The sequence below is a fragment of the Pleurodeles waltl genome, chromosome 2_2, assembly GCF_031143425.1.
Source record: "Pleurodeles waltl isolate 20211129_DDA chromosome 2_2, aPleWal1.hap1.20221129, whole genome shotgun sequence".
Taxonomy (NCBI): Eukaryota; Metazoa; Chordata; class Amphibia; order Caudata; family Salamandridae; genus Pleurodeles; species Pleurodeles waltl.
The window spans coordinates 195066871-195094274 of NC_090439.1; the positions used below are offsets into that span (position 1 = coordinate 195066871).

Consider the following 27404-nt stretch of genomic DNA (forward strand, 5'->3'; position numbering starts at 1 on the left):
CACAGCCTGTGTGCCATGTCCCCTAACACTGCGTGCAATGCATGTAAGTCACCCCTAAAGCAGGCCTTACAGCCCTAAGGCAGGGTCCTGTATATTACTCGTGAGTGTATATCTGCAAGAGCAGATATGACCCTGCTAAGTCTTTGTCGATTCTCAAACATAGTAAGTGGCCAGGGAAGCACTTTTAAGTGCATGTGCTGGACACTGGTCAATACGAATTCCCCAACTACATAATGGCTTCACTGATGATAGGGATGTTTGGTATCAAACATCTCGTATAGGTGAACCCACACTGATGCCAGTGTTGGATTTACCAGTACATGCACCTAGAGGTCACTTAGAGGTGCTCCCTGAAACCCTAACAATGTCTGGTGTGCCTGCTGATTGATTTCTGCCAGCCTGCCACCCGAGACGGTTCTGACCCCCTAGAGTGAGAACCTTCTGCTGTCAGGAGGCCCAGAACAAAAACCTGTCTGGAAAGAGGGTGTAACACCCCCTCCCACAGTATGACCTGCTAATTCGCCTTCCAAAGGCGCAAGACTCAAAAAGCTGCCGCCTTTGAAATTAAAATCTGGCTTCCCTCACAGGAGGGGAAGCCACCGTCCCCTATCCAGAGCCCACTTGGCACCTGGACAGGTGGAAAAATTAGCTAGTCAGGTAGACATGCCAGCTCCAGGCTAGTACAACACCAAAGGTAGACTGCTGCAAGGTGGATACTAAATTTCAGAGGTAGCCATCTTTATGATGACAAACCTAGGAAATCTGGGACTGGGTTATGCCCTCTTCCCACAGGAAGTGGTCATATGGGGGATGTAGTCACTGCAAGGGTCAGTAGCCCATTGGCTACTTTCCTACACACCCCTAACACCCCTCAATTCAGTATTTAGGAGAACCCATGGCACCAGAGAAGCAGATCCTGATGACCTAAGAAGAGAAAGGATACAGAGTAGCAGTGAAAGCAGAAGAGAAGAAAAGAAGCAGCTGACCTAGTACTAACCTTGCCGGCCTGTCTGCATCCCTCGTCAAAATCTGCACAAGAGTCGACTTGTACTGCAGCTGTGACTCCAAAAACCTGGGAGGGCTTCCTGCCTCCAATAAAGACCCAAGGCATCCCTTGAACAGCGGACCTGTTCTCCAGCAAACTCCAAAAGGAGAGACTGCCCAAGCCCAACGCCTGGAGTCACCACTGCACTTGCCGTCTCCGACCCGAGTTCAAATGGACCACCGGTGCCAACTAGGTTCCCCAGCCCTCCAGAGCCTGAGTCCATTGTGGTTTCACCCCTCCTGGACTCACCGACGATGCCTGCAGTCCCAGCATGCAGCCCCCCTCCACGCAGAGTGCTCTTGTAAAGAAAACCCAACACCTAAGGACACCTCTGCACCCATCGCCCCTGAGCTGTGCATAAGAGGACTAAAGGTGCCTCCCTGTGCCCAAGCGTCATGAGGCCTGAGCCCTGCTGTTGGTTCAGCCCCATTGGCCACAGCCTGCAGCCTCTTTTCACAGTGACCGCTCTCCATTGGAACGCATTGGGCACCCAACACTGTTTTACACACTGCACCCGGCCACCCCATGCCGCTGAGGATTTACTGCTGTTGTTGCCTTGGACCTTGCCCTCTGCTCACCTTAACTCCTGGAGATTTGTCTTGTAATTTGCTGCACTCTACTTGTTTGCAGAACTTGTTTTTTCTTCAACAGGATAGCATTGCAAAACTCAAAACAGTCCACTTTTTAAAGAAAATTCATATTTAAAAACTTACTTGCCTAAACAATTTCTCTCTGATGCCTAAAGATAAAGATACTTGCTATTTTTAGGGTCGGGCGCACCAGCACTCTGGCCTGTTGTAATCTCTCTGTGGCTTTTAACCACACCCACTCTTGCTATTCATTCTTTGGGGGTGCTTGTTTTAAATGCTTCATTTTTATTGATGCATTTTGTGAAATGTCTTTCCTTTGTGTGTTGAGTTCCCACCCAGGTGATTTCACTAAGTGAACATTTTTGTTGGCCATCACGCTACGTCACACTTCCTCCTGTTACACGGTGTAAGGAACCCTCCTCCGGTTTCTTGTGCCCATGGCGGATGTGGCACTTTGAATTGACTTGCTTCTGTCAACTGTTTTACTTTTCATTTTCAATTTATGTGGCAAGAAAAGTCCAGTTAGGAGTTTACAACACTAATAGCTCTAACTTGAGCAAACGCGAGACCCATTGCATTGCAAATGCTTGTTATAAATTGGTGTGGATCCTCTTTTGAGTCATGTGTCTCATTTGTATGTACTTGTAGATGTCTTTCACTCCTTTGTGTTAAGCCTAAGGCTGCTTGCCCGCACTTCCCTCAAAAAGAGCACTTTGGGATTGCATAGCAAGCCCTGCCAACTGATTGGGGAATCCCTGGACCCTTTACACGGTATTCTCATACGACATGAAGGGTAGGCTTCCTACAACTTGTTTTTCTTTTAAGACGTTTGAGTCACAAAACATATTTTAACTACACCGTTTATTCACAATGCAGCATGCCTATTGCCATCAACGCATGCTTTTTATAATTAGTATGGCCCACGTACTTTGTCATACTTTTTCATTCAAAAGAGATCACACTTAAGGAACCTGGCATATCTTTTAAGAGTGAATCGATAAAGCTTACAGCCTTTACCAGTGGCTTGACACTACATACAACACAGGCCTACTGAAGTGAGCATGGGTTGGCAACCATCAGGCACACGTTTATAAAAATAACAAATATGTACAAAATTATATTTAACAAAAATGTATGCATCCTTTCTGAGTAGGAACTAAAAAGGAACATCGCTGTGAAATTCTACTCGCAGGGTTTGTCACAGTAAGTGACCAACACCAAAAACCTTGCTTTATATGGTAATCTGTGAGATGTGTAACCAAATATCTTTTCACGGTTTGTAACATAATGTGATAACAATCTACTGTTAGATGATTGTTGGCTTGACCATCTGGTTTTCACAGTTAATAAGGTAGACCAGCTGCCTTTGCCATAATGTTTCATAATAAGCAGACCCAGAGTTATAGCAACAGACATAACGTGTCCCAGGGCACCAGTCAGGGTTATAGCTTGTTACCAGGGCCAACTCAGGCTGACATTTTGAGCAAAAGCATTTTCAAAGGGCAACCATCAGAGACGGTCCTAAAATTAGAAATGTGTTCAAAATTACATTTGGATCATTAAAATACTTTCTGCCCTAAAAGGACGTAAGCAGGGGTCTCACAGAAAAAACGTTTGTACATCCACGGTTTGTTCCACATAGTAACAGCACTAAAACCACTGCCTACTACGATAATCAGTGAGATTCCATGTTTAAAAAATGCCTATCTCTAGGCTTTGGTATAGAGTAATAACAATCCATACTTAAATGCTTATTGACTTTAATATATGACTTTCACAATAAATACGTCAGGCCTAGTACCTTTACCATACCATTTGATAATGAACAGACAAGGCCTTTAGCCATGATCATTGGCTTGCCAACATAACCAACACCTCGGTCTTACTGTTTCAAGTATTAATATGCTTTATTTCATGCAAAAAATGCAATAAAGTAGTCTTTTTAGTGGAAGCTCTCAAATTTGGCCCAGTCAAATCCTGTACTGGAGGGCATCAACGTGTTGGTAGAGCCTAAGACGCTGTCTCAGTAATTCTCTGAAACCTAGCTTTCTTACGTCATAAGCTCTGGTGACAGTTTTACTGTCAAGCAAGACCTACAAATCTGTGTAGATCATTGTAGCTCTGGGAATTTCATACTACCCTCCAGCACAAAACAGCACTCCGAGGTCTAAAATTAATGATGGAAGGGAATGGTCCTGGTTCTGCAGTACATTCATCATGGCTGCCACCCCTCCCATCTGTGCTGCTGCCAGAGATAAAACAAGCACAATAAACTAACTAGTTGTGTTGGATACTTTAACAACATTACAGTGCCTTGTGTGCCCATAAATGTTCAGGCTCAGGAAGCCTTGCTGCTACTGATTAGTTTTATTTATCCAGATGTCTGAACCAATCACAGCTGTGAAGGGGTAGCACGTTTTTGCTGTGAATGCACACAACCTCATGCCTGTCAAATCATGTACTTCAGAATACCAGCATGTGAGCAGAGCCAAAGCACCTTTCTAGTCCTCAGAGAGCTGTTTTTTAGGTTGATCACATTAAGTCTGGTGGCAGTTGCGCTATCAGCACAGGCCCACAAAGGAGGCTTGTGAATCGAGGCATAGCTGTGTGTGCCTTCTTCTTTAACAAATGTTTAAAATATGCTGGTATGCCATGAGTTCAAGAAAGCCAAAGGTAGCGCAATACAATGCTACACAGACTTAGTAAAAATGTGTCTAACTTCTCCTGCAGGCATCGGAATACATTTATGGATAACCTCCCTTGAGGATCAAATGGAGGCCTTTCAGTCTTGTGTTCCACCTAATTTTCTCTCCCAAAAATAAAATACATTAGGTGATAGCAATGACCAATTTCCTTATTCTGGCCAATGAAATATGTCTTCAATTACTGTATTTTTTTATTTCTAGTAACAGTCGGAACAAAGCCTTGTTTCATTGGCTTTCCAGTCTTCCTGTGCAGCTGGTTCAATTAAGTTCAAGAAATCCCGAACTTTCAACCCAGTTGATTGACACAATCCATGCGGCAGCAGCACGTTCAAACAAGGAATTGCTTAGCAGTTTGCAAGCCACTGCTTGCCAGATCTACGGTAACCATTTATTTTTTCCTGTGCCGTTGTTAAACATTTTCCATTATCACGAGTTTTTTGAATAATTTTCTAAACATCTGCAATACCTTCTAAGACAAAGCAACATTGAATAGCAATGTTATTTCATTCCACCTTTGACCTAGTGTCTTCATGAGGTCGATGTGTAGTGTTTATATTGGCTGCTATTAAGTTTAACATAAAATAGTTGCTCAAACATTAAGTTCAGTGGCATGTGGGCTATAGATATACAGGCTCTGCATACTCCTGCCGGCTACTGTTGGGTGTGGAGTGGTGCAAGTTGTTTTTCTTCGAAGAAATGTTCTTAGTCACGGGATTGAGGGATATTGCACATGGGCATCAACTGTTAGATTGATTTTTCTCTGCTGTTAGGTTCAGATATGTGTGTTTTAGCTCCATCTCACTGTGGTTTGAAACCTTTCCTCTATCTTACCCTCTTTCGACATTATTCCAACATTGAACAGAGAATCCTCAGCTCAAGATTGGCACCACGCCTTAAAACAGCACCATAGAAGAAAGATTGTAGGTGGTACATCCTTCTCTGTTCAGACGGCCAAACTATGGAATTCATTACCCCCAAATATAAGATCCACAGATAATTATTGTGTCTTCAGAAGACTATGCAAGAGTTGGCTCTTTCCTTCATAACTACCATATCCAAACAGCAATGGACTGCATATGCTTGTGTTGGTAAACATTTATAATCTGATTATGTGTATATATCTCAATATGTGTATTCCTTTAATAATAATAAATAGATATAATTACTATTTCATAATAATGAAATATGTACATTCTCTTTATGCCTGCTAACACATGTATATTTACTCATGGTTAAATGTATATGTTTGTGTTACTATCCTTGTGGGGACTTGGGTGTGATAACACACTCATGCTGTGGGGACTTTATTGCACTGTGGGGACCTGAACCCAGGTCCCCTCAAGACACTGCCTTCTAAATGATAAACAATGACTTCAGGAACATCCGTGTTGATTTTTTTGCATTTTTTTAAAATTGCCTTGTGGGGACCCGTTTTTATATTTACCCCTTTGTTGCCAGGCCTTTTCCCCCTCCTGTGCCGAGCCTTTTTTTGGCTATTTGGGGCAGTTTGCGCTTAGGCCCTCATAACTTTTTGTTCACATAAGCTACCCACGCCAAACTTGCGTCCTTTTTTTCCAACATCCTAGGGATTCTAGAGGAACCCAGACTTAGTGGGTTCCCTTAAAGGAGGCCAAGAAATTAGCCAAAATACAGTGAAAATTTCTTTTTTTTTTTTGTTTTTTTAAATGGGAAAAAGTGGCTGCAGAATCCTTTGCAAACCTCAAAATGTGGCTAAAAAAAACACATTTTCCTCACATTTCGGTGACAGAAAGTTCTGGAATCTGAGAGGAGTCACAAATTTCCTTCCACCCAGCGTTCCCCCAAGTCTCCCGATAAAAATGATACCTAACTTGTGTGGGTAGGCCTAGGCGCCCGCAACAGGAAATGCCCCAAAACGCAACGTGGACACATCACATTTTTTTTATAGAAAACAGAGGTGTTTTTTGCAAAGTGCCTACCTGTAGATTTTGGCCTCTAGCTCAGCCGGCACCTAGGGAAACCTACAAAACCTGTGCATTTTTGAAAACTAGAGACCTAGGGGAATCCAAGATGGGGTGACTTGTGGGGCTCTGACCAGGTTCTGTTACCCAGAATCCTTTGCAAACTTCAAAATTTGGCTAAAAAACACATTTTCCTCATATTTCGGTGACAGAAAGTTCTGGAATCTGAGAGGAGCCTCAAATTTCCTTCCACCCAGTGTTCCCCCAAGTCTCCCGATAAAAATGATACCTCACTTGTGTGGGTAGGCCTAGCGCCCAAGACAGGAAACGCCCCAAAACACAACGTGGACACATCAAATTTTTTGAAAGAAAACGGGTGTTTTTTGCAAAGTGCCTACCTGTAGATTTTGGCCTCTAGCTCAGCCGGCACCTAGGGAAACCTACCAAACCTGTGCATTTTTGAAAACTAGAGACCTAGGGGAATCCAAGATGGGGTCACTTGTGGGGCTCTGACCAGGTTCTGTTACCCAGAATCCTTTGCAAACCTCAAAATCTGGCTAAAAAAATACATTTTCCTCACATTTCGGTGACAGAAAATTCTGGAATCTGAGAGGAGCCACAAATTTTCTTCCACCCAGCGTTCCCCCAAGTCTCCCGATAAAAATGCTACTTCACTTGTGTGGGTAGGCCTAGCACCCGCGTCAGGAAATGGCCCAAAACACAACGTGGGCACATCACATTTTTTCATAGAAAACAGTGCCTAACTGTGGATTTTGGCCTCTAGCTCAGCCGGCCCCAGGGGGGCAGAAATGGCCTAAAATAAATTTGTCCCCCACCACCCCCCTACGGGGTCGCTCCCCCTCCGTGACATTGGCGCCCCAAAAAAAATCCCCGTGCCTAGTGGTTTCTGTTCCCTTGGGGGCAGATTGACCTAAAATAGGCCAATCTGCCCCCAAGGGGGGCAGAAATTGTCTAAATACAATTTGCCCCCCAGGGGAGCGACCCTTGCCTAATGGGTCGCTCCCCATCTCTAATAAAACAAACAAACAAAACAAAAAAACACCAAAAAAAATGTGCCCTGGCGCCTAGAGGTTTCTGCCCCCCCCCTGGGGGCAGATCGGCCTAATAACAATAGGCAGAAATGGCCTAAAATAAATTTGCCACCCCAACCACCCCATCCCCCTCCCCCAACCACCGGAAGCGACCCTTGCCTACGGGGTCGCTCCCCCTGCGTGACATTGGTGCCAAAAAAAAAATCACCGGTGCCTAGTGGTTTCTGCCCCCCTTGGGGGCAGATTGGCGTAGCACAAATCGGCCGATCTGCCCCCAAAGGGGGCAGAAATGGCTTAAATACAATTTTCCCCTCCAGGGGAGCGACCCTTGTCCAAGGGGTCGCTCCCCATCTGTAAACCAAAAAAATCCCCGGTGCCTAGTGGTTTCTGCCGCACTTGGGGGCAATCGGCCTAATCAAAATAGGCTGATCTACCCCCCAGGGGGGCAGATATGGCCTAAAATAATTTCCCCCCCAGGGGAGCGACCCTTGCCTAAGGGGTCGCTCCCCTTGCGTGAAATTCACGAAAACAAAAAAAAATCCCTGGTGTCTAGTGGTTTCTGCCCCCCTTGGGGGCAGATTGGCCTCATCAAAATAGGCCAATCTTCCCCCAAAGGGGGCAGAAATGGCCTAAATATAATTTGCCCCCTAGGGGAGCGACCCTTGCCTAAGGGGTCGCTCCCCACCTAAAAAAGAACCAAAACAAAAGGAAAAAAAAAAAAAAAAAAGATCCCTGGTGCCTAGAGGTTTCTGCCCCCAGGAGGGGCAGAAAAGACCTTCCCAAAAAAATGCCCCCCCTGGGAGCGACCCTTGCCCAAGGGGTCACTCCCTTATGTCCATTTAAAAAAAAATCCCTGGTGTCTAGTGGGGTTTCAAAAGCCGGATTGCAAGCAATCCGGCTTTTGAAACGCTGGGAGAGACTTCAAAGGGGAGGAAATACATTCCTTCCCTTTGAAGCCTCTCCGGGCCTCCCCCACGTGATTGAAAGAGAAATGCTGAGCATTTCTCTTTCAATCGCGGTGGAAGCAGAGCTTCCAGCGCGATGGTGGAGACCTCGTGACAAATCAGCGCGCACTGACGTCACAGGGGGGCTGGCTGGGGGGTTGGGGGTGGAAGGGGAAGGGGAAGGGCTTCCCCTTCCATCCCTGACTTGGGGGGTTGGGGGGGAACCCCTCAGAGGGAGCGCTAGCGCTCCCTCTGGGCTCTGTGACCAGGACGTAATGGTTATGTCCTGGGCACAGCAGCACTGTGCCTCAGGACGTAACCATTACGTCCTGGGCACAGAACCGGTTAAATGTGTTTATATTTTTGCTCAGCTCTGCCCCTGTAGACAGGAGGAGGTACTGCAGTCTTAACCACACTACATTTAAACACACTTTGCTCACCAAAAACACAAACTAGCAGCAAAAAGGCCAGCCATTTCAAAGTAAAAGCAGCATGATCCTGTGTTTACCCAAATATTTTTCATTCATATTACTCTTTTCTCTATTAAAATAAAACTTCAATGACATGAAGATTTTGAATTTATATGTTTTTGCTCTAAAATTGTTAATGGTTTTATAAATATTGCTAAATAATTTGGGTCAGTTGGTTTAGTTTGAAATTCTAGAATACCTCACTGTTGCTTTTTGATCCTTATCGGCAATTAATGAATGATGATGCATTACAAGGTGATACAGTATAAACAGTGTCTATTGTTACATTTTAATTCTTATACCATAAATTCAGAGTCTTTGTATTGCTTTGCCTTTATGTAAATTTTAACATGCACCAGGGAATTTGTTCTTTTAAATGATGTTCTTGATGAGTGAGAGACTAGCATTGTATTGCAGTACGTGCTACATTTTCACAACCAGTGAACAATGTTAAGCCCACAGCATGGGGAAGTTTATTTTTAACAGAAAAGTCATGTCCTTATAATAATATTGAACTTCTTAGAACAGTGGTTCCCAACCTGTGGTCTGGGGACCCGTGGGGGTCCGCAAAGCCTTCTCAGAGGGTCTGCGACTGCTTAAAAAATAAATAAAAATATTAACAGAATAGGGGGCCACATGTGCGATAATCAGCCATTTGCAAGTTGCAAAACCTGATGTACAACAGTGTCAATGACACTGTTTGCGATTCCCAATAGGGGTCGCAAATGACCTCCCTCATGAATATTCATGGGGTAGGTCGCAATTTGCGACCCCATTGGGAATGACCACCCTCACAGGGAGGGTGTCCTGCTGGAGACAGCAGACCACCATGTCTGTGACTGCTTTTAAATAAAGCTTAAAGAAAAACGAGATCCATTTCAAAATCAAAAATGAAAAGATTTCTTTTCATTTTTTTCAGAGCAGGCAGTGGTCTTTGGGACCACTGATGCTCTGAAAAAATATTTTCGCTGCCATTCACAAAGGGGAAGGGGTCCCATGGGGACCCCTTCCCGTTTGCGAATGGGTTAGCACCAGTTTGAAACGAGAGTAAAGAGTTGTAGCGCCTCGAAACCCTAACGGGTACATAGCGCGCTTTATAAATTATTGATTGATTGATTGATTGATTGATGCTAACTGCGATTGTTTTGCGACCGCATTCGCGGTCACAAAACAATCATACATACCATCTGGATTCAGTATTAGAAAGGAACGCCCTTGTCACGCCCCTTCCTAATACCGAATCGCAAAACACAAACTGCGATTCGGTAACAAGTTGCCGAATCGCAGTTTCGGCTTTGTACATCCCAAATAGCATTTTTCAAGTCGCAAACAGCCCGATTCGCCATTTGCGACTTGAAAAATGCTTCATACATCAGGCCCTAGGTCCCCAGCTTTCAGTAGGGATTCAGTGGGTGTCCACGGTTTCCAGTAATGATAAAGACGGGGTCCACAGGAGTCAAAAGGTTGGGAACCACTGTCTTAGAAGATATGTCTAACTATCGCCATAATATTTATGTACATTTAAAACTTTTGAAATGCTAACCTAAAGCTTTCTAAATTAAAACAGTTTGTTGACATTTTCAAGGGTGGGTGAGGAACAGTCATAATAAGCACTGGCAAAACCAATAGGTCTCGCCCCCTGCAAGAAGTATTGTTTTGCCGTTGTGTTTCAGCCAAGTTATACACCAGTGTGGCTGCTGTTCACAATGGCTAAATGTTAGTGGCATAGAGTGGATTGTCAGAGTGGAGTCATGTACAGTGAAGTAGAGTTTAGGTGGATGGTTGGAGTGGCGTAGAGTGATGTGGAATTGTGTAGAATGGAGTAGAGAGCTAGGAGTGGGCTACAGTGGAGAGAACTGTTGTGGAGTGTCATAGAGTGGAGGGACATAAAGTGGAGTGGTGTAGAGTGGAGTGTCAGAGAATAGAGCAGAATGTCGTAGAGCCGAATGTCGTAGAGCCGAATGTCGTAGAGCCGAATGTCGTAGAGCCGAATGTCGTAGAGCCGAATGTCATAGAGCCGAATGTCGTAGAGTGGACCATCCTACACTGGAGTAGAGTTGTAGAGTGGCTTAGAGTGGAGTGGTGTAAACTGGAGTAGAGTGGCCTGGAGTTAATTGACAGAGTGGTGTATAACGGTGTAGTGCAGATGGGCATAGAGTGGAGTGGTATAGAGTGGATTGCAGTGGAGTAGAGTGTCATAGAGTAGAGTGACAGAGTGGGGGGGTGCAGAAAGGAGCAGAGTAGCGTGGAGTAAAGTGTTGAGTGAAGTAAAGAGTTGTAGAATGGAGTTGTGTGCTGCGGCATAGAGTGGAGTACTGTGGAGTGCAGTGGAGTGGCATAGTGTAGGGTGAAGTGTCAGAGAGGAGTGGCGTAGCATGGAGTGTGGTAAAGTGGCATGGAGTGTATTTGAGTGGAGTGTCATTAAGTGACATGGAATAGAATACTCTAGAGTGTTGTCGAACAGTCTCATACAGTGGAGTGTATTACAGTGGCACAGAGTGGTGTATCATAGAGGGGAATAAAGTGTCAGAGTAGAGTGGTGTAACGAGGAAAAAAGAAACATGGAGTGTAGTTGCATCGAGTGGCATAGAGTTTGGAATAGTGGAATATCGTAGAGTGGAGTGACATAGAGTATGGTGGAGTAGCATGTGGTAGAGTTGAATATCAGAGTGGAGTAGAGTGGCCTCAAGTGTCAGAGTAGAGTGGCATGGAGTAGAGTGTCATAGAGTGGAGTAGAGTGGCATGGAGTATGGTGTCTTGGAGTGAAGTGGTATAGCATGGAGTAGAGTGTTGTAGCGTGGAGTGTCATAGAGTTGAGTGGTGTAGGGTGGTTTGGCATAGAATGGTGTAAAGTGGTGTAGAATGGAGGAGAGTGGCACAGAGTGAAGTAGCGTGAAATAGAGGGGTGTAGAGTGGCCTAGAGTGGCAAAGAGTGGGTAGAATGGAGTGGAGTAGAGAGGATTAGAGTGGCGTAGAGTGGAAATGCATAGTGTACCATAGAGTGAGGGGTGTAGAGTAGCTTTGAGTGAAGTAGGTTGTCATGGATGTCATAAAGGGGAGTGGTGTAGAGTGCGGTATGCATGGTGTGGTAGTGCATTACCACACCTTCAATTAATCACATTTTCAATTGAAAGACCATTACATTTACACAGACATAAAGTTTTACTAATACTATAGTGTGCACAAACAGTAATGTGTGGAAATTGTATCACCTACTGTATTGATTAACTTTGATTGCATTAAAATATTTGTTTCCAGCACACTTCAGAATTACAAAAACAATTTGCTTCTCTGTGCTTTCCTAATTCTAGGACACTGATACACCCACTTACTGACCCACTCACACATCGAACCACCCACTCACAGACCCACTCAGATCCTTACGCACCCACTCACCGATCCATTCTGACAATGATGCACCCACTCACAGACCCACTCAGAACATCACACATGTAGACACAGAACCACTTAGACCCTAACACCCACTCTCACACCCAGGGACACCCTCTCACACCTATCCTCATACCCAGAGAGCCAGACCCTTTGGCTGTGTGTGGTGCAGGGTTGGGTGGATATGGGGGTTGGTTGTAGGGCCTGGCCTGCAAGCCCTGTGGACAAACCCCTCCACACACAACCGAAGGGTTGTGCACTGCACGCGGTTGGGAGATAATTGGGTGTTGGTTGCAGGGCATAGTTCGGTTCTGAATTTAGTCGTACAAAACCACTGAAATTCACCAGTTATAGTTAGTTTTATCAAGCAACTATAACTCGCGGACTAAGGTAACTATAACTTGCGCCTAAGCCATGCACAAGTTTTTTTTTTTCCACAATAATTTGACTTCTAAAGTTTCATTTATATTTTTGTTGATGTTATAAAAGTTATCATGAGTGCTGTAATATCTGGGGTAATTAGCAATGCATAGCGAGGGCACAAGTTATAGCTACCTTAGGACAAGGGTTATTGTTATTTGCAATAACTAACTATAACTGATGAATTTCTATAGTTTTGTACGAGTAAATTCAGAACCTAACTACAGCATGCCTTTTTTCAGTGAATATATATATGTGTGTGTATATATACATATATATAAATGTTTCACCAAAACTGCTAATGCCTGACACTCTCCCTTGAGTGACGTGTGGGAGCCGGAGAGGCACCAGGCAATAAGCAGTATGTAGAAATCCAAAAGAGGAAAACATGTGCTCTCAGTGTACTGAAGTTTTATTAAACATACAAAAAACATCCAGCTCCTGTATATTTAATAAAAAGTTCGGTACACAGAGAGCGCATGTTTTCCTCTTTTGCATTTCTACATGTGTGTGTGTATGTATGTATGTATGTATATATATATATATATATATATATATATATATATATATATATATATATATATATATATATATATATGTTCGGTGGGATGTGTAGCTGCCATCGAGTGTTGGGCTCAGAGTGTTACAAGTTGTTTTTCTTCGAAGAAGCCTTTTCGAGTCACGAGACCGAGTGACTCCTCCCTTTCGGCTCCATTGCGCATGGGCATCGACTCCATCGTAGATTGTTTTCTTTCCGCCATCGGGTTCGGACGTGTTATTCTTCGCTCCGTATTTCGAATCGGGAAAGTTAGCTAAATTATCGAAAATTTGACGGTATTGTTATCGTTCGGTACTGGGTTAGTGTTATTTTATCGGCACTGACATCAAGAACGCTCTGGCGGCCCTTTGGGGCTTCCGTTCTTCACCTAGGCCTGGTCGGCCGGACCACACCCGTCGTCGAAGACTAATGGACCGGACCCCCTTCCGCTTCTGTCCTAAGTGTCATTCGAAGTATCCCTATACAGACCAGCACCTGGTCTGTAATCTATGTTTATCACCTGAACACAGGGAGATACTTGCGAGGCTTGTCGAGTGTTTTGATTGAAAAAGACCCTAAGAAATCGACGAGCAAGAAGACTGCAAATGGCATCGACACCGAGAGAGCAACTCGACGTCGGAGAGGAGGAAAGCATTTCCATCCAGGGATCGGACTCGGACGAATCCGAAAGTGACCGAACCTCGACGGTGCAGCGAACAGTATGTAAACCTGCCCTGTCCAAAACTCACACAAAGATATTTAAGGCCAAGGGGACGCCACCGCCAACAGGCCATGGCTTAACCCATCGAAAAGAAGGTGACCAAACATCTGCACCGAAGAAGGCCAGGGATTTGCCGAAGACTTCAGACTCCGGTCGAGATTCCGGCACCGAACGATCTCGACACCAAGAGTTCGACTCAGCCAAAGTGAGAAAAATATCTTCGGAACCGAAAAAGACTATATCTGAAACCTCGGTACCAAAAAAAGCGGCTTTGGTGCCGAAAAGAAGCTCTTACACAGAAGAGCAAGGACTTTCCAGCCAAATGAAGGAAAGACATAGATTTGAGCAGGAATTAAGTATGGAAGAACCGGACCATACACAAAGGAGGTTACATATCCAGAAAGAGACTGGAAAAATACAAACTTTACCTCCAATCAAATCTAAAAGGAAACATGCATTTCAGGAGACAGAAATGCAGCCTAAGGCAAAGGTGGTTAGAGACAAATCCCCACCACCAAGGTTTTCACCACAACCGTCCCCACCGCACTCACCACAACTGTCACCAGTGGGAACACCTCCAATGCAGTCACCCACACATACAGGGATGACACAGGATGATGCTGATGCATGGGACTTATATGATGCACCAGTATCGGATAACAGTCCGGATTGTTATCCAATAAAGCCGTCACCTCCAGAAGACAGTACTGCATATACATAGGTACTATCCAGGGCAGCTACGTTCCACAACGTAGCAATGCACTCAGAGCCAAGAGAGGATGATTTCCTGTTTAACACCTTAGCATCCACCCACGCTTCCTATCAGAGTCTGCCAATGCTCCCTGGTATGCTCAAACTTGCAAAACAAGTATTCCAGGAGCCAGTTAAAGGAAGGGCTATCTCACGCCTATGGTTAAGAAGAAGTACAAGCCTACCCCAACAGATCCTGTGTTCATAACACAACAACGTGCACCGGACTCAGTGGTTGTAGGAGCAGCAAGAAAGAGAGCAAACTCTCAATCATCAGGAGACGCTCCACCGCCTGACAAAGAGAGCAGAAAGTTTGACACTGTGGGCAAACGAGTGGCAGCACAAGCAGCCAATCAATGGCGGATTGCTAATTCGCAAGCCCTAATTGCTCACCACAACAGGGCACACTGGGACGAGATGCAACACATCATACAGCACTTGCCCAAGGAACATCAGAAACGTGCTCAACAGGTCGCGGAAGAAGGACAGGCCATACCTAACAACCAGATAAGGTCCGCACTAGACTCGGCAGACACGGCAGCACAAACGGTCAACACGGCGGTAACCATTCGCAGGCATGCGTGGTTAAGAAGTTCTGGATTCAAGCCAGAGATCCAACAAGCGGTGTTGAACATGCCATTTAATCAGGAACAGGTGTTTGGGCCGGAAGTTGACAGCAATTGAGAAGTTGAAAAAAGACACGGCCAAAGCCATGGGCGCGCTCTATTCCCCACAAGTCAGAGGCACCTTTAGGAAACCACAATTTAGAGGAGGTTTTCGACAGCAAACATCAGAGCCTTCCACCTCTCAAACAAGACCCATCTATCAGGCACAATATCAAAGGGGAGGGTTTTGTGGTTCCTATAGAGGACAATTTCCAAGAGGAAGGAGAAAGTTCCAAGCAACCAAACCAAGCCAGACCAAACAGTGACTTCAGTGTCACAAAACCCCAACACTTATCACCAGTGGGGGGGAGGCTAACCGCATATTTTCAAAACTGGACACATATTACCACAGACGCATGGGTCCTATCAATTATCCAACATGGTTATTGCATAGAATTCACAAAATTCCCGCCAGATGTGCCTCCAAGAACACACAATCTGTCCAAACAACACTTAGACCTATTACAAATAGAGGTCCAAGCACTGCTACAAAAACAAGCAATAGTACTAGTACCCAATCATCAGAAAGGAACAGGCGTCTACTCACTATATTTCCTAATTCCAAAAAAGGACAAAACGTTAAGACCTATCTTAGATCTCAGAACACTGAATCTCTTCATCAAATCAGACCACTTCCACATGGTAACAATTCAAGACGTGGTTCCGTTACTAAAAAAGGAGGAATACATGTCAACATTGGATCTCAAGGATGCATATTTCCACATACCCATCCATCCTTCCCACAGAAAATACTTAAGGTTTGTAATGCACAGCATACACTATCCATTCAAAGTGCTACCGTTCGGGATAACAACAGCCCCAAGGGTATTCACAAAATGCCTAGCAGTAGTAGCCGCTCACAGAAGGAGACCGCACATGCACGTATTCCCATATTTAGACGACTGGCTAATAAAAAGCAACACTCAACAACAGTGTCTTCTCCACACGCAATACGTCATAGAAACTCTACACAAACTAGGGTTCTCTATAAATTACCAGAAATCAAATCTGCAACCATCCCAAATACAACAATACTTGGGAGCAACACTCAACACACAAAGAGCAATTGCCACTCCAAGTCCACAAAGGGTCCAAGCGTTCCAAAATGTAACATCAAGCATACAGTCAAACCAGCACTACCCAGTAAGGTTTGTAATGAAACTTCTAGGCATGATGTCTTCATGCATAGCCATTGTCCCAAATGCAAGATTACACATGAGGCCCTTACAACAGTGCCTAGCAAAACAATGGATACAAGCACAGGGTCAACTTCAAGATCTAGTGTTGATAGACCGCCAAACACACTTCTCTCTTCAATGGTGGAACCCTATAAATTTAAACAAAGGGCGGCCATTCCAAGACCCAGTGCCTCAAGCTGTTATCACAACAGATGCTTCCATGATGGGGTGGGGAGCACACCTTAACAAGCACAGCATACAGGGTCAATGGGACAACCAGCAAAAACAACTTCACATAAATCATTTGGAACTGCTAGTGGTGTTTCTAGCATTAAAAGCATTTCAACCACTGGTAGCCCACAAACACATCCTTGTCAAAACCGACAACATGACAACAATGTATTATCTCAACAAACAAGGGGAGGACACACTCGTCACAACTGTGTCTCTTAGCACAAAAGATTTGGCATTGGGCAATTCACAATCATGTTGGCCTGATAGCACAATACATACCAGGCATTCAGAATCAGTTAGCCGACAATCTCAGTCGAGAGCACCAGCAAACTCACGAATGGGAAATTCATCCCCAGATCCTACAGGATCCCTTCCTCCGCTGGGGAACACAAAACATAGACTTATTTGCAACAAAAGAAAATGCAAAATGCCAAAACTTGCGTTCAGGTACCCACACCCTCAATCCAAGGGCAATGCACTATGGATCAGTTGGTCAGGGATATTTGCTTACACTTTTCCCCCTCTCCCACTCATTCCTTATCTGGTCAACAAACTAAGTCAAAACAAACTCAAACTAATACTCATAGCACCAACCTGGGCTCGCCAACCGTGGTACACAACACTGTTGGACTTATCAGTAGTACCCCACATCAAATTACCAAACATTCCAGATCTGTTAACACAAACAACAGATCAGACACCCAAATCCAGCATCACTCAATCTAGCAATCTGGCTCCTGAAGTCTTAGAATTCGGACATTTAAATCTTACACAAGAGTGTATGGAGGTCATTAAACAAGCAAGAAAACCTACAACTAGACATTGTTACGCAAACAAGTGGAAAAGATTTGTTTGCTACTGCCACACAGATTCAACCACTACATGCCTCCACAAAGGACATTGTAAGCTACTTATTACACTTACAGAAGTCTAATCTAGCATTCTCTTCCATTAAAATCCATCTCACTGCAATCTCTGCCTATCTGCAGATTACACATACAACATCACTTTTTAGAATCCCAGTCATTAAAGCTTTTATGGAGGGACTAAAAAGAAACATACCCCCAAGGACTCCACCAGTACCTTCGTGGAACCTTAATATTGTATTAACACGACTCATGGGCCCACCATTCGAACCCATGCATTCTTGTGAATTGCAATATCTGACTTGGAAAGTAGCCTTTCTAATAGCTATCACATCACTTAGAAGAGTAAGTGAGATACACGCATTTACTATTCAGGAACCCTTTATACAAATACATAAACATAAAGTGGTTCACCGTACAAATCCGAAATTCTTACCAAGGGTCATACTCCATTCCCCCTAAACCAAACTGTGGAACTCCCAGTCTTCTTTCCGCAACCAGACTCAGTAGCCGAAAGAGCCTTACATACATTAGACATAAAAAGAGCACTAATGTATTACATTGACAGAACAAAATAATTTCGTAAAACAAAACAATTGTTTGTAGCCTTCCAAAAACCTCATGCAGGTAATCCTATATCCAAACAAGGCATCGCCAGATGGATAGTTAAATGTATTCAAACTTGCTATATTAAAGCAAAAAGAGAATTACCTATTACACCAAGAGCACATTCCACGAGGAAAAAAGGCGCCGCAATGGCTTTTCTTGGGAATATACCTATGACAGAAATTTGTAAGGCAGCCACCTGGTCTACGCCTCATACATTTACTAAGCATTACTGTTTAGATGTCTTAGCAACGCAACAAGCCACAGTAGGACAGGCTGTATTAAGAACATTATTTCAGACAACTTCAACTCCTACAGGCTAAACCACCGCTTTTTGGGGAGATTACTGCTTGTTAGTCTATGCACAGCATGTGTATCTGCAGCTACACATGCCACCGAACGGAAAATGTCACTTACCCAGTGTACATCTGTTTGCAGCATGAGATGCTGCAGATTCACATGCGCCCTCCCACCTCCCCGGTAGCCTGTAGCCGTTCTTAGTGGAATGAAAATTGTAAATAAATATTCTTTTGACACACATTAAGTACATACATAACTACTCCATTGCATGGGCACCTCTAGTATACTCCCAACTCCTACCTCCACCCTCTGCGGGGAAAACAATCTAAGATGGAGTCGACGCCCATGCGCAATGGAGCCGAAAGGGAGGAGTCACTCGGTCTCGTGACTCGAAAAGGCTTCTTCGAAGAAAAACAACTTGTAACACTCTGAGCCCAACACTCGATGGCAGGATAATGCATAGCATGTGAATCTGCAGCGTCTCATTCCGCGAACAGATGTACACTGGGTAAGTTACATTTTACACACACACACACACACACACTCTCCCTCTCCCTCTCCCTCTCCCTCTCCCTCTCCCTCTCCCTCTCCCTCTCCCTCTCCCTCTCCCTCTCCCTCTCCCTCTCCCTCTCCCTCTCCCTCTCCCTCTCCCTCTCCCTCTCCCTCTCCCTCTCCCTCTCCCTCTCCCTCTCCCTCTCCCTCTCCCTCTCCCTCTCCCTCTCCCTCTCCCTCTCCCTCTCTCTCTCTCTCTCTCTCTCTCTCTCTCTCCCTCTCTCTCTCCCTCTCTCTCTCTTCCCCCCCCCCCCCCTAACATCCCAATACCTACCTTATGAACTATAGAACAGCTTTTTCTTAGTTCAAACAGCAATATATATAAATAAAATCTACTGGCAGTCACCATTGGGTAGTTAGAACCATGTTTCCATAGGAAAAGCATGTTTTGATTTGCCTATATCTTTGGCACCGTTTGACAGATCCTCACAACATTTTCTAAAAAAAAAAGTGTGCCAATGATTCTTGTTATGCACAGAAAGTTTTTTGGGATGTTCTGTCAAGTGGGGGCTGAGAAAGATGGGGTGTCAAAAAAGTTACATTTCCCATGTTTATTCCCATAGGACATTTGAACATGAGTACGGTCTGAACCACTGGACGGAATTACACCAGATTTGGCAGAATGCTAGCTGTCATTACGCAGATTGTTCTTTGGGGTGTTTGGTGTAAATCCGTTCAGTAGTTTCAGAGAAATTAAAGGAAATCCAATTTTGTATACCTCAGTTTGCAAAGACTTCGCGAATCATACCTAGTTTGGGCAGGGTAATGCAGAACTCCGATTGGCTGCCAACACTTCAACCAGGAAGTGTTGGCAGCCATCTTGAAGACTTGGGTTCAGCCAATTCCTACAAAAAAGTAAAAAAACAAAAAATGACAAGGGGCCAGGGTAGAGTCACCCCGACGTTTAGCTCTGGTGTGGGGTCCCACAGGAAACATTTTTCCCACAAATTTGCGACAACATTGCAAATTCTGGAACAATTTAAAAAAAAAACAAGCGCGGGCTCCCGCACCTGTTTATCACAAGCCTCCGGGTGGACCAGATCCTGGGGGAATTAACATTTTCTATGCAGCAGGGCAGCCCAGACCCCACGCAGCCCTGGTGGCTGTCACCTCCTGGGGAACATAATCAAAAGAATGCATGGGGCTCCGCTGCAGCCCCGCAGCCCTGGGGACCACCACATCCCTGAGGCTACAATAGAACAGTGATTGGGGTCCATTTCGAACCCCGGGGCCCTGAGGACCACTACCTCTAATGTTGAGTCCAGTTCTACACATTAAATCAGAACCACCATAGACTGGAATGGAGTGGTCCTAATGCTGGGGATGCAGGATGCTGAGATTCTGCTGGATGCTCTGGGAGCTGTGCAGTCAATGTTTTTTTTTTTTTGCAGTTATTCCTTGCTTCATGGGTATGGTGGGGAGACTTTGGACACCGGAGTCTGAGTCCATCAAAGTCGGCTTTGAGACACTAGAAGTCATAGCTGGTCTAGCAGTTTCCATTGGTGAGGGCTAGTGCCATCTTTGATGGTTAATCAGCACTCAGGTGACTCTTTGGTCTGGCAGACACAGGTACAACTTTTGAGTCCTGAGAGGTGGTCTTCTTGGCTGCATGTCGGTAATCAGCAGTGAGTCCTGAATATTGCAACTGTCTAGCTAGAACAGGCTACTCCATCTTTTATGAACCTGGTGCTGGAACAGGGGTCAGCCTACTGACCCTTGGAGTCACTGCTTCGGTCTTGGGCTCTGGAGCGACTTTTACAAAAGTCAGACAGTGCAGGCACAGTCCTCTCTTAACTAGCTCAAGGAGGAGCAAGTGTGCCCAACTTTTGGTGTAGCCTATCTTGCAAGGTCCATTGGTCAGCAGGGCAGTCCTTCTTTCGTCCTTTCTCCAGTCCAGATGTGATCTGAGGTTCAGGCTGCCAGGGGTGTCATATTTAAGCCCAAAATATGCCCTGTGGGATGATGCAGTTACTAGCCAATGGGCTACCAGGACCCCTCCTGCCCTCCATTAAATTCCATCTATGTGTGGCATCTAACAATTGCAGAGTGCACTTTTCTACCCACTGTAAGGATGTCTGAACCCTTCTTTGGATGTCAGGAGCTTGGTAGCCCACCCTAGAGGTCAGGCTACTGGTGGGTTACACGTTCATGGGGAAAACAGCTGTGCAACTGGTTTCTCCTCTCTGTTCCTGCAATCAGCCTGTCTACCTGAACAAAGGGGCACCCCTACTTGAGTGTGATCACCATTTGACCACCATAAGTGACTTCCCTTTTGAAACTCGACTTTTGGGCCAGCATTCTGTGGGGCTTCCTGCAAGGGGGGGTGACACCTCCCTCTGTACCAGGCTACTATTGTTCCTGAGCGTGGAAGCCATTTAAACCATTCTCCAGAAAGGCAAAAAGCTGTCTTGTAGCCAGCAACTGCACAGTGGCATAGCAAACTGCCTCTGTGGTGCAGAGGACCCCCAAGCTCCAGGATGCCCCCTCAGCACAGCACCTCGTCTGAGTGACTATGTTCTTTGTAGGGGGCCCCCTCCAGTTTCGTTATGCAACTGCAAGTGGCAACCGGATAAACTGAGCAACAGAGGGGCAGTTTTCTAAAAGTTGTTTTTCCTTAAAAGTGACATTATATTATAGTGGGGCATTAAGATGGGTTTAATGCCACGATTAATTTAATAGATTGAAGTACCCGTTTTAGTAGTCCCATTCAGAAGCCGTCAGGACTGTGCTGTCAGCCTGTGACTCTGTACTAGCCAATGAGGCTACTAGCTTTTCCACAGTAAAACAATTTGGACATTTTACTGTTAGGACATCAAAAAGTGTATGTCTTAATAATATATGGCTTCCTGCCTTGGGAATCTGTTGGCCTGCTTTAGGGAAGACTCATATATATTGTTAAGAACATTTCCCATTGGTTTAAATCTGCAGCACTTTCTCCGACTAATTCCAACCCACGATCATTAACCTCAGCTCTCTCGAACCCCCCCACAGTGCACACCAACAGCAGTATCTCCACGTGGGCACCACTCAATCCACCTCAGCCATCATGTCCTCCATTCACTCCGGGGCACCCACCAACCCATGCCCCCACCAAGCCATGCCCCCACCACCTGTTCAACATCGGAACCAACATCATCAGCACGGAACTCATCAGCATCCTCAACTCCTTCATCACCTCTGCAGTTTTTCTGGGCAAATGGAAACATGTGGAATTCAAACCCCTCCTGGAAAAACCCTCCGCCAACACCAACTCACTCAAGAATTACAAGCCCATCTCTCTACTCCCCTACCCCTCCAAAGTACTTATGAAGGCCACCAAACAGTAGCTCACCAGCTACCTGGAAGAAAACAACCTACTGGGCCCCTCCCAATCAAGTTTTCACTCCAACCACAGCACAGAGACCGCACTCATCGCAGCCACTGATGACATCAGAGCACTCCTTGACTGCGGGGATGCCGCCGCCCTGATCCTCCTCAACCTATCAGTCATGTTTAACACTATCTCGCCCACCCACCCCCATCAACTGGCTCCACAGCATCGGAATACAAAATGACGCCCTAAAATGGATCACCTCCTTCCTGACTGGATGCACTCAGAACGTCCAACTACCCTCTTTCACCTCCGCTCCTAAGAACATCATTTGCTGCGGATCCCAAGGCTCATCCCTCAGTCCCACTTTAATACCTACATGAACCCCGCTGGCCGACATCATTAGATCCCATGGGCTCAATATAATCTCCTATGCAGATCATACCCAACCGATCTTCTTGCTTACTGAAGACCCTCCACCACCAGAACCAACTTCTGGAATGCCATGAGCACTGTAGCCAACTGGATGAAAACTAACTGACTGAAGCTCAACTCTGACAAGACGGAAGTCCTGATGTTTGGGAAAAACACCTGCATATGGGACCATAGCTGGTGGCCAGCTGAATTCGTACCCATTCCCATGCCTATAGACCATGCTCACAACCTTGGCATCATCCTTGACAGTGAGCTGACCATGAAGTGGCAGACCAAAGCAGTTGCCGCCTCCTGTTTCCACACCCTCTGCATGCTCCGCAGACTCTTCAGATGCATCCCAGCCAACACCAAGAAAACTGACACCCAGGCCCTCTTCACCATCTGCCTCGACTACGGTAATGCTCTCTACACTAGCATGTCCTCCCAGCTCCTAGAGAGACTCCAGGCAATACAAAATACTGCTGCCAGACATCCTGGACCATCTCAGTCACACCCACATCACCCCCCACCTCCGAAACCTCCACTGGCTCCCTGTCCAGAAGAGATGTCATTTCAAGCCCCTCATGCATGCCTACAGAGCCCTACACGATCAAAGACTAGACTAGATCAGCCACCATCGACACCTGTGCTCTTCTTCTCTGGCCCTCACACAAACACACACACGCACCCAAAATCCACCACTGATGCGTCGGAGGCCCCTCTTTTTGCTGCATCGCTGCCAAGGCCTGGAAAGACTTACCCCTCTCCCTTCAAACTGCACCCTCGTTGGCAGACTTCAGGAAGTGACTCAAGAACTGTCTCATCCACCAAGACATCGCACCCAAGTGCCCAGATAACCCCAGGGGTGATAGCGACACACTCTACAAATGGCTGATTGAATGATAAATAGCAAAGTTGAACAAGCAGTTTCAAAACTGCCTTTCCAGGCTGCAGTGGAAGGCTGGGAGCCATATTGTACCTTTTCAAACTCAGGGTGGCACAATCAGTGCTGCAGCCATGGGTGGACTCAGTAAACTACATACCCTGATTGCCCCTGGTGCCATATACCATGGGCTTATAAGTAAGTTAGTTTATGTCAGTTGGGGATAGCCAATTTAACATACATTTTGTGAGGGGTTACAACACTGGCACTGAGGTCTGGTTGGCAAGCCGCCTTACTCTCTGAGTCCAAAACCAGCTGCATCAGTCCAAAACTTTGGGTGTGATCATGCACAAATAGACATTACTATACAGTTGGCAATTAAACAAAGTTGCCCTTGTTTCTAGGTGGTAGCTGTCTAGTGAAAAGGCACTCAGTGGAATAGACATATGTATCTCAGAGCCTATTTCTTTTCTTTCTGTTCACAAATATAATGTGCAAATACATTTACCTTTATTTCATGACTTTTAACAGAATGTTAAGCAACCCATTTCAGTCATCAGAAATTCCTTGGTTGAGGAATTAAAATAGGACAGTTGTTGCAAAACAAAAGTGTATAGTTTGCTGTATTTACTTTACAATATTATGATATTACATAATAGCTAAACGTGTTTTCAGGGAACAGTCAGTGCTTGATTTTTTATTTTTTTTTGCGTTACACATACAATTGATGTTTAAGCGCCACTTTTCATGTCAAGATAGGAGCTAATCCACCAGTTTATTATTAGGCAGGGCTGCTGGTTGAATTATTGAGGACAGTTAAAAGAGCATGCACTCAGGGCCACTGAAGTAATAGTGTAGTGGAGAAAAGCAATTGTTAGATTTCAGCAAGTTATGTGCCATGAAAAAGCAAAGAATACAAAATAAGTGGTATATTATGAAATTAAGGCAAGCTTGAAATAGTTACTAGCAATTTTTCCTTTGTGGCATGTTACAATGCGTATAGAAAATGCACAGGTAGTTTAATAAATATTCATTCAATTTTGTTCAAAATATTTTTCAGCAGCAAAATAATGGCAGTTCTTGCTTGGAGTAACATGAAAACCATAATGTTAATGCTGTTCCAGGGTAAACCAGTTTAAAAAGAAATATGTCGCACTCTATAGAAAACATAAACATTCTTGCAATAAAACGTGCCCTAATGTCATTGTACCCATCTGATTTATGTTTTTAAAAGGTGTCTTCAGTATTGGGCTTAATCTACATTCATACCGTGTAGAGTCTCTGGGCTCGCTTGTTACCTTTAAAGACACATTTCCTATTTAATACAAACGTTAAATTAGGAGGAACCTTGACACGGAAGCCGTGGATCTTTTAAAACTAAATGTGATCTGTAGGCTATTGTTTTGAAATCTGAGTACCCTCTTGAACTAATTACCAATTTCAGAAGAGTTTGCAAATACATTCTTGAGTTTAGAATAGTTCATGTAAGACAAAGTTGAAGGCAAATCAATATGAAACACAGAATTGAATGATTAAGATGGAATCAGTTTTCACATTGCATTTGAACGGCGTTAAAGCACGTAAGCCGGTTTTTGCTTCATTATGTGGACAAAGCCCTTCCCTCAGGCCATCGTTGGAAATGTTAATATTATCTGCCTTGAGAGGACGTTCAGGGCAGGACTTCGGGATGGGCAGCTACCTGCATGCAAGTAGACAGCTGTGCATAACAAAAGATCCATTAGCATATGAAGAGGCCGGTGTGCCTGAAACCACTGAAGTTCGTTCACGCTGCAGTCTGGGGGATGGATCCTGCTGCAAGGAAAGGAAACACCTTTGAAAGTCAAGGAGCATCAGGTGACCCTGGTCGGGACCCTGACTGCAGCATGGATGGGCCTAAGGCGTCCAAATTGAGGCTGTCAAATAGAGGCTGTCTGATCGTCACCTCAAGCTCGTAGCGATTTTACACTCGAAGCAACACGTGTAAGTTTAAAGTGCTTAGTAAATTTAAATGTGTCTGTGTTCTTCTATTATATGACAGTTAGCAAAGAATTCCTTCTGTGCAGGTCTACAACTCCCTCCAATTTGCACTCAGTAAAAGGGCCAAATGCCTCTCCAATCCCTTAAAAAACTGAACACCTAAATATTTTGTAGCTTTGTCATAAGGTTAATTATTGTCTGAAGATAATGTGCACTTAAAATTAACATATGCAGAGAAGAGTAGAATGGAAGGGATGGAGACTGGGACATATAAGGGTCAGAAGGGGAGAAGGAAGAGCCTGCAAAAAGAGAGCATGGTAGGTTTGGAGAGTGTAAGTGAGGGATCAGTCCTGTCAAATGAAGGAAGACGAAGTCAAAAATGGAAACAACTGAGGTGGAAACAGGAAAAGGGAGGGAGTTAGTGGTCTGATATGTGGGATATGCGAGGAAGTAGAAATGTTGAGAACTAGTACGATATGGCAGGGAAGGGAATGATTTGCTTCCAGCATTTGTAAATACAAAAAAGCATATCTGAGATTTAAGAGGGTAAAGTGTCTACTGTACCTCCGGATGCCGGAACAAAAGGCAGTTATAAAATAGACTAATTTCAGTTCGCAAAGCAGGCTGCAAAAATTAACGTGCAGAATACCAAAACATTTGTAATTTGTCCAATATAATAAGAAAGACCATGGAAAGGGAGAGATGGGGAGAAAGATAATGACAGAGACAGGGAGAGGGAAAGGGAGAAAGAAAAACAAGGCAAACATTGAGATAGACATACAAAGGCAGACAAGGGGAAGGACGGTTGGGGAAGAGACCGTCAGAGAGAAACTTCAGGGGGAGTGAGAGAGACAGACCAGGATAAAAAGACATGGACAGTCCGAGAAAGACAAAAGAAGAGAAGCACAGAAGAGGGAGACATGAAAAGAGATACAGAGAAAGACCTGTGAAGACATGAAAAGACAGAGAATGCCAGGAAGAGAGGCAGAAAGACAAGGATAGACAGACAGAGAGACAAAGCAGAAAAATAAAGACAGAGGTAAAGGCATGGAAAGTTTGGAAAGAGAGAGAGAGTCTTGGGTATGCACAGAAAGACCAATAGAGATAGAGAAAGACAACAAGAGATGCTGAGAGAAAGATGGAAATAGACACAGAGGGATAAGGACAGGGAGATATAGTGGAAGATAAGAAGACAGAAAACTGCAAAAGAGAGAACAGTACAGTGAGAAATAGTGAGAGAGATTCTGTGAAAGACAGGCAAATACAGAATGATAACCACTGGGCAATGTACATGGAATGAGTGAGGAAAGGAGAAAGCAAAAGGAAGTGGGGAAACAGAAGGTGGGGCAGAGACACAGGGCCAGATGCACATAGAAGCAACTTGGCATTTCCTAAATAGCAACACCATAGAAATCTCTATTTAGGAAATGCAAAATATGTATCAGAATACCGATTTCCTAATAGTGATTCCTACAAATTAGGAATCGCTATTAGGAAATCACTATTAAGAAATCCCATGTTATTTGTGACAATGAGTCAGTTTTGCATTTTCAAAATACCGGTTTACTATTAGGAAATCACTATTTAGAAAGATCCAAAACCAAGGATGGCTGTAGGCAAAAGCCCCCCGTAATGCAGCCCTAAAATAGTGGTACACATATAGAGCTCACATATGCCCTAGGGCAGAGGTCTTCAAACTGGGGGGCCTCAAGTGATCCCAAGGGGGGCCCCAGACTCTGGCCAAAATAAATATTATACAGATAACAGGCCTTTGTTTTAAGCAGAAGCATGTTATTGCAGTTTTAAAAAGGTAACAGTACTTAACTGCAATGTTTAAATAGGCTTAGACATATT

The 27404-nt window shown here is 44.7% G+C and overlaps 1 protein-coding gene across 2 annotated transcripts in view; it reads left to right on the forward strand.

The window, feature by feature from the left end:
* TEX10 (testis expressed 10) overlaps window positions 1-27404 on the forward strand; it is a 646375-nt gene that overhangs the window by 200917 nt on the left and 418054 nt on the right. For both annotated transcript variants that reach the window (XM_069219626.1, XM_069219625.1), the window contains exon 7: window positions 4542-4720. In XM_069219626.1, coding sequence (XP_069075727.1) covers window positions 4542-4720 — 179 coding nt within the window. The remainder of the gene's footprint in view (window positions 1-4541; window positions 4721-27404) is intronic.